We start from the raw sequence: 8,553 nt of genomic DNA, 5'->3' as shown, positions 1-8,553 counted from the left end.
AACACACACACAGACACGGTGAGAATGTGTAAACCCCACACGGATTGTGAGGGGTTAAACCTACACAGACACGGTGAGAATGAATAACTCCACACGGATTGCGAGAGGAAACCCGAGACAGACACGGTGAGAATGTGCAAACTCCACTCGGATTGTGGGGGTGAATCCCAAACACACACGATGAGAATTTGGAAACTACATATGGATTGTGAGTGTGAAACACACACAGACACGGTGAGAATGTGTAAACCCCACACGGATTGCGAGAGGAAACCCACGCAGTCACGGAGAGATTGTGCAAACTTCACACAGATTATGAGTGCGAAACCCATGCAGACACGGTGAGAATGTGCAAACTCCACACGGATTGTGGGTGCAAACCCGAGACAGACACGGAGAGATTGTGCAAACTTCACACAGATTGTGAGTGCGAAACCCACGCAGACACGGTGAGAATGTGCAAACTCCACACGGATTGTGGGAGCAAACCTGAGACAGACACGGTGAGAATGTGCAAACTCCACACGGATTGTGGGAGCAAACCCGAGACAGACACGGTGAGAATGTGCAAACTCCACACGGATTATGAGTGCGAAACCCATGCAGGCACGGGGAGGATGTGCAAACTCCACAAGAACAGTTTCAACTATTTTGCCTGTTCTCGTTTATTGTTCTCTATCATCTTCATGGTCTGAATCCTGAAGCCCTGTTCAGTAACCTCCTTGCACCCATCTAATCAAAAGAGAATTCACGAACCACTTTCCATCTTTGGACGGAAGGTGTCGGGACTAACATCAGGTGGTATGGTGCCACTGCTGTCATGCTGAATGCTGGTACACCCCTCACTGTAATGTAGTGAATGCCCTACTGCTCAGGGTGTAAAAAGAACGGGCTCACAAACAGTTAACTCAAGTTGTTTGTTAAGTGGCTCGATTTAATCTCAGTCTGCAGGGATGTGAAACGCGCCACCCGGGGCTTTCCCTCTTGGGTTAATAAGTGAGTATATTCAATTGTTTGCTCAGAATGTGAGCATCTTCTCCCGCATGAGCAGGGGATTAGCAGCTGGATCGGAATCTGGCAGAGAGACACTGGAATGCTGCAGCAATGGATACGAACACACGGACAATCGATGGGAATCTGACAACAACAGATCCCAGCCTGACTGCTGAAGATTGGACTAGTCCACCATTAGCTCGGATACTCGGGGGAGGGCCTGTCCTCTTATCCATCCCCATTCAATATCTATCTGACGGCATTGGTTGGATGTCAGTAAGCATGCAGATCATGTACACTCTTCAAGCTATAGAATTCTTTTACTACCCAATCCTGGCGATTGCTGGTGTTTTTGGTAAGTCTCTCTGTCCAATAATTAACTATGTTAGTCACTCGGAGGTACCTCGTGATTCATTAGTTTCACTGCTGCTGTCTATTGTGTTCCGTTTGAAACCCAGCTATTCTGCCTGAATGCCACTTTTTCATAGCTCCCATCAACTTATTTTTTTTTGTTGCATGGGATTGGGGGATTTCGATTGAATGGATAGAAAACTGGTTGGCAGACAGGAAACAAAGAGTTGGAATTAACGAGTCAGAGATCACCGAATTTACAGTGCAGAAAAGAGACCATTTGTCCCTTCGGGACTGCACTGGCCGCTGCAAAGAGCACCCGACTCGCCCACGTATCTACCCTGTCCCCGTAACTCTGAAACCGCCACTTAAACTTCTTGGATATTAAGGGCAATTTAGCTTGGTCAATCCACCTAACCTGCACATATTTGGACATTGTGAGGAAACCGGAGCATCTGGAGGAAACGCACGCAAACACACAGACTCCGCACAGATAGTGACGCAGCTGGGAATCGAACCTGGGACACTGGAGCTGTGAAGCAACTGTGATAACCATTGTCGGCCGTGCTGCCCTAATTCCTTTTTCAAATGGCAGGCAGTGACTAATGGGGTACCACAGGGATCGGTGCTGGGACCCCAGCTGTTCTTTTTATAAATGTATTTACGGTGGGCGTCACTGGTTCGTCCAGCATTTAGTGCCTATTACTAGTTGTTCTCGAAGGCGGTGGTGTTGCCTTCTTGAACTGCTGCAGTTCCTGAGGTGAAGGTACACCCTACAGAATGCTAGGGTTCCCACGTATCTGCTGTTTTTGTTCTTCTAGATTGTATTGGCCGTGGGTTTGGAAGGTGCTGCCTAAGGAAACTTGGCGAGTTCCTGCAGTGCATCTTGTAGATGGTACACACGGCTGCGACTATTCATCGGTGGTGGAGGGTTTGAATGTTTGTGGAATGGGGAGCAATCAACCGGGCTGCTATGTCCTGGATGGTGTTGAGCTTTTTCATCCAGGCAAATGGAGAGTATGCCATCACACTCCTGACTTGTGCCTTGTAGATGGTGGCCAGGCTTTGTGGAGCCAGGAGTTCAGTTCACGCTGTAGGATTCCTAGCCTTTGACGTGCCTTGGTAGCCACAGTGTAAATGTAGCGAGTCCAGTTCAGTTTCTGAGCAATGGTTACTCCCAGGATGTTGACTGTGGGGGATTCAGCGATGACAATATCTTTCAATGTCAAGGGGCTCTGGTCAGATCCTCTCTTGTAGGAGATGGTCATTGCCTGGCAGTTGTGTGGCGTGAATGTAGCTTGCCACTTGTCCAACCAAACCTGGATATTGTCCAGGTCTTGCTGCATTTGGACAGGGACTGCTTCAGTATCTGAGGAGTTGCGAATGGTGCTGAACATTGTGCAGTCATCCGCTAACATCCCCACTTCTGACCTTATGATGGAAGGGAGGTCATTGATGATGCAGCTGAAGATGGTTGGGGCCGAGGACACTCCCCTGAGGAACTCCTGCAGTGGTGTCCTGTAGCTGAGCTGACTGACCTCCAACCACCACAACCATCTTCCTTTGTGCCGGGTATGACTCCAACCAGCGGAGAGTTTTCCCCCTGATTCCCATTGACTCCAGTTTCGCTCGGGCTCCCTGATGCCACACTCGGTCAAAAACTGTCTTAATGTCGAGGGCAGTCACTCTCCCCTCACCTCTGACATTCAGCTCTTTCGTCCATGTTTGAACCAAGGCTGTAATGAGGTCAGGAGCTGATGACGCTGGCAGAGCCAAGAGTGAGTGTCCGTAAGCTGGTTATTGCTGAGTAACTGCTGTTTGATAGCACTTCCATCATTTTGCTGATGTTGGAGAGAATACTGATAAGGTGGTGCAAACCTTTCAGCACGGCCTGAAAAAACAAACACTGGGGTCCAGGGAGACCTGCCCAGCGAGATTCGTATTCTGCTACAGGACAACCCCGCAAGCCGGAAGAGACAATCTTCCGCATAGCGGCAGAAATGTGCACCACAGGCACCAAATGCAAGCACAGGGCCTGAAGCCTAATCGCCACGTGGACCATTAGCCACGGGTGTGAGTGCGCTGTCAGAGGATCCCGCCGCCAGATAATGCAGCTTCTCTCTATCCTCCTCAAAACTGTTGCCATTCTTCCTCTGACGACATCTCCAAATCTTCTGCCGTTTGAAGTTTGGAAGTGAATTAAAAGCGGTGGGTCTCCGTGGTATATAGAACATAGAACATAGAACGATACAGCGCAGTACAGGCCCTTCGGCCCACGATGTTGCACCGAAACAAAAGCCATCTAACCGACACTATGCCATTATCATCCATATGCTTATCCAATAAACTTTTAAATGCCCTCAATGTTGGCGAGTTCACTACTGTTGCAGGTGGGGCATTCCACGGCCTCACTACTCTTTGCGTAAAGAACCTACCTCTGATCTCTGTCCTATATCTATTACCCCTCAGTTTAAAGTTATGTCCCCTCGTGCCAGCCATTTCCATCCGCGGGAGAAAGCTCTCACTGTCCACCCTATCTATCCCTCTGATCATTTTGTATGCCTCTATTAAGTCTCCTCTTAACCTTCTTCTCTCCAACGAAAACAACCTCAAGTCCATCAGCCTTTCCTCATAAGATTTTCCCTCCATACCAGGCAACATCCTGGTAAATCTCCTCTGCACCCGCTCCAAAGCCTCCACGTCCTTCCTATAATGCGGTGACCAGAACTGTACGCAATACTCCAAATGCGGCCGCACCAGAGTTTTGTACAGCTGCAACATGACCTCCTGACTCCGGAACTCAATCCCTCTACCAATAAAGGCCAACACTCCATAGGCCTTCTTCACAACCCTATCAACCTGGGTGGCAACTTTCAGGGATCTATGTACATGGACACCTAAATCCCTCTGCTCATCCACACTTCCAAGAATTTTACCATTAGCCAAATATTCCGCATTCCTGTTATTCCTTCCAAAGTGAATCACCTCACACTTCTCTACATTAAGCTCCATTTGCCACCTCTCAGCCCAGCTCTGCAGCTTATCTATATCCCTCTGTAACCTGCTACATCCTTCCACACTATCGACAACACCACCGACTTTAGTATCGTCTGCAAATTTACTCACCCACCCTTCTGCGCCTTCCTCTAGGTCATTGATAAAAATGACAAACAGCAACGGCCCCAGAACAGATCCTTGTGGTACTCCACTTGTGACTGTACTCCAGTCTGAACATTTCCCATCAACCACCACCCTCTGTCTTCTTTCAGCTAGCCAATTTCTGATCCACATCTCTAAATCACCCTCAATCCCCAGCCTCCGTGATTCCCAACCTTGATTCCCAATGATCTGTGCTCCCATCCCCACGTTGTCACAATGCCCATGGTCCTCCACTGTGTTTGGGCAAGGAGCAGTAAGCCTGGGTCATCTTCACAAATACCCTGTGTGAGTATTATAAAGGTGAGGAACCGTAAGCTGCTCTGAATGCTTCAGAGTAACCAATGGAGTGTGAACGCATTTCTATCTTTCACAGGTGTCGGTGAAACTTGCAGCTTCCACGATTTGCTGCAAAATTCAGCCATTGGCCCTGGAACGTGAAATAAGTAGACTGGATGTGATCTCTGATGAACCGATGTTCCAGGTGAACATTAATTCCCGAAACTGATCATAGATCATAGATCATAGAATTTACAGTGTAGAAGGAGGCCATTCGGCCCATCGAGTCTGTACCGGCTCTTGGAAAGAGCACCCCACCCAAGGTCAACACCGCCACCCTATCCCCATAACCCAGCAGCCCCACCCAACACTAAGGGCAATTTTGGACATGATGGGCAATTTATCACGGCCAATCCACCTAACCTGCACATCTTTGGACTGTGGGAGGAAACCGGAGCACCCGGAGGAAACCCACGCACACACGGGGAGGATGTGCAGACTCCGCGCAGACAGTGACCCAAGCCGGAATCGAACCTGGGACCCTGGAGCTGTGAAGCAATTGTGCTATCCACAAGGCTACCGTGCTGCCCACATATTTATTGTTCAATGAACATCGACGTCTCCAGAAATGACGCTGCGATAGGCAACTTTTTCAATGATTCACTGGCTGTGATTATCTGAATAAATACTTATTCCAAACTGTACAGTTGCTCACGGCCTGACCTACCTTCGCTATTTCTTTCCCTTCCTTGCAGCTAACGTAGCAACAATTGTGGTAATTTCAAAGGGGAACTGCGGCCTCTCCAAATGTGTCACTCGCTATTTGCTGGCCATGGCAGCAGCTGACCTGCTGATAGTGATCTTCGACCTGATATTGAGACACATTCCAATTGTTTATGAGCAATTCTTTGATGCTATGATTGGGCTCCACTTGTGCAATATCCACGCCGTCCTGCTTTATGCAGTCACTGACTGTTCTGTCTGGTTCACCGTCACTTTCACCTTCGATCGATTTGTGGCCATTTGTTGCCCGAAGCTGAAAAGTAAATATTGCAGCGAGAAAACGGCGGCTGTGGTTCTGGGGACAGTGGCTGTGCTGAGCTGTCTGAAGAACATTTTCTGGTATTTTATGTTTGATCCTGGTTATATGCTCGGAAACACACCTTGGTTTTGTGAGGTTTCAATTAAAAAAACGCAATCAATCATCTGGGGAACCGTCGAATTCATCCATTATATTATAACACCAGCGACTCCATTTGTCCTGATTCTGCTGCTCAATGTTCTCACCGTCAGACACATTGTCCTGAGCAGCAGGGCCCGCAGGAGACTCCGGGCTCACAGCAGTGGGCACAGTCCCAGAGATCCAGAGATGGAGAGTCGGAGGAAATCCATCATTTTACTCTTCATTATCTCGTTGAATTTTGTTTTGTTATGGGCAATATATATGGTATACTTTATAGTTAACCGAATATACGGGTTATTGATTGAACACATACCGCTACCTACATGTGTGCAAGAATTGGGATTCATGCTACAGTTGCTGAGTTGCTGCACAAACACTGTGATTTATGCCATTTCACAGACTAAATTCAGAGAACAGTTGAAGAATATGATGAAATATCCATTCATTCTACTTATGAAGCAAATTAAATGATCATAGAAAGTAAATTAGCTGAGACATCAGACATAAACGTAACTTCATATATTAGCCGGTGAATTCCTGCAGACGCAAAGAGACAGTTACAGTGCTGTTGCCTTTCATTTGGCCTGAACTCCTGATTTAGTCTGAGGTCCCGCTCATGCCCCTGTCTTAGTTCTGCAGATACCATCCGTACTGCCTGGAATACATCACACGGGTTTCTTTTTTCATTAGTTGTACATCACTGTTAGTTTGTGATTTATTGGCAATCCATCATTGCCCTGGGCTCGGAGTTTCGGTCCGACCCTATTTTAACCGCTGCAATCAGCATCACGTCATTATGTCAGCAGTGCTGTTAGGAAGCATGTTTTAGACTTTTACACAGTGAAGGAGAGTAGCCAGAAAAGGTTCACATCAGGACAGGTTGCAGAAAGAACTCAAGGTGATGATGTTCCCAAAAGAGGAAGGAGGTGATTCTGGAGCTGGACAGGACTTTGTTGAGGCCACAGCTGGAGTAATGTTCAATTCTGGTCTCCGCATTCTCGGAAGGATGTGATTGCACTGGAGGGGGTGCAGAGGAGATTCAGCAGGATGATGCCTGGGGTGGAACATTTTAGCTCTGTTTTCACTGGAGCACAGACGGTTCAAGGGGAACATGATTCAGGTGCAGCAGCTTACGAAGGGCTTGGAGAGGAGGAAAGAAGTCAGCTGATCAACTTAGTTGAAGGGTCAAATACAACGGGGCAAAATTTGAAGCTGAAAGGCAGGAGGTTTAGAGGCGATTTAAAGAAAAATAATTTATCTGAGGGAAGTGAGAATCTGGAGAGCCCTGTCTGGGAGAGTAATTGGTGCAGACAAACTAACCATTCAAAGCACTTGGATGAACACTCGAACTGTCAAAACATTCAAAGCTATGGGCCCACTGGGCTGGAGAATTAGTGTCAATTAGAGCAGTTCTGTTGTCAGATCAGCGTTGTTGGGCCGCAGGAGCTCTTTGGTCCGTGGAGGATAATAAATTCTTTGGCATCTGTTTCTGGGTGTTCGAGTACCACCATTTGGAATCTATTGTCAGACAGCACGGCGGGACAGTGGTTAGCACTGCTGCCTCACGGTGCTGAGTGTCATGATATTCAAACACACACATCATGATGGACACACCAACAGACAAATCAGAACACACAACACCACAACCAATGACAGAAAGATATAAAAGCACAGACACGACCCCCGGTGGTCAGTATTAGCTGCAGAGGAGGACCAGGACAGACCTACTACACGACACACTCAGGGAGACAGCACGTGCAGAGTATCCAGAACTGTATTATAAGAGTTAAAATAAAATAGAGTTGTACCACATACAACTGTGTTGGCTCATCTGTGCACCAGAGCACCCAACACCACATGGTACAGGAGTGGATCGATACCTGCCGGCATACCTCAGTGTACACAGACAACCAGCAGTGCCCAGGCAAAATGATAGAGCTCCCGGTTCCGCTGCCGCTCCAGTGCTACGGCGATCTCCGCGGTAACTGGCGACGATTCCGGCAAGTGTTCGAATTGTTCCTGGTGGCAGCTGAACTCCAAGACCTGGATGATAATGAAAAAATTGAATTTCTCCTCACCATCGCCGGTGCAAGGGCAAGAGAAATATTCACAAGGTTCAGGTTCTTCAGGAGGCAGCAAAGGTACGATTACCAGGCAGTCCTGGACAAATTCTCCAAGTACTGTGAAGAAAACGCAATCCAATCGGCAAGTAAAGGTAAGAAAAGCTGCAGTACTCACCTCGTGGCCGGGATCCCGAATTCCCAGAGGCCGAAATCCCGGGCCTGAGAAAGGGCTGGGTCGAGGTCGGCGGCCATCTTGCTAAAGGTATCACGCTAGCACAGTTGCGCGAGCAGTGCGCAGAACCGGAAGTTTCGTTTGCGCATGCGCGAGATGCTGCGCATGCGCAGTCAAGAAAACGGTCATCGGTAAAGGAACAGCGATCTGAGCATGCGCAGTCGCTTCCTACGTGCTACATACCGAGCGTCAGGATGTCAGAGGCCCCAGACCGCACCAATTTAAAGGGGAAACATCCCAAATCAAAAAAACAAAAATCTGTTAAAGCTGTAAAACAACCTTCCCTCACCTGGAAT

General features: G+C 48.1%; 1 protein-coding gene across 1 annotated transcript; it reads left to right on the top strand.

Moving 5' to 3' along the window:
* The first annotated feature begins 921 nt into the window (after positions 1-921).
* Positions 922-7,638, top strand: LOC140405608 (probable G-protein coupled receptor 139). The gene is made up of 2 exons (XM_072494157.1): positions 922-1,348; positions 5,535-7,638. Exons 1-2 carry the CDS (start codon positions 1,105-1,107, stop codon positions 6,431-6,433), a joined length of 1,143 nt encoding a protein of 380 aa, XP_072350258.1. The 5' UTR covers positions 922-1,104; the 3' UTR covers positions 6,434-7,638.
* Positions 7,639-8,553: the final 915 nt, after the last annotated feature.

Source organism: Scyliorhinus torazame, unplaced genomic scaffold (assembly GCF_047496885.1).
Source record: "Scyliorhinus torazame isolate Kashiwa2021f unplaced genomic scaffold, sScyTor2.1 scaffold_147, whole genome shotgun sequence".
In the NCBI taxonomy this organism is placed as follows: domain Eukaryota; kingdom Metazoa; phylum Chordata; class Chondrichthyes; order Carcharhiniformes; family Scyliorhinidae; genus Scyliorhinus; species Scyliorhinus torazame.
Note: the sequence above shows the minus strand (reverse complement) of the source record. Positions and strands in the feature narration are given on the sequence as shown.

What these genes read in the sequence shown, in the direction of transcription:
- LOC140405608 (XM_072494157.1), top strand. Translation starts at nt 1,105, where the DNA reads ATGGATACGAACACACGGACAATCGATGGGAATCTGACAACAACAGAT. An exon ending in GGCGATTGCTGGTGTTTTTG is followed by an intron (nt 1,349 to 5,534) that starts GTAAGTCTCTCT and finishes CCTTCCTTGCAG; the next exon opens with CTAACGTAGCAACAATTGTG.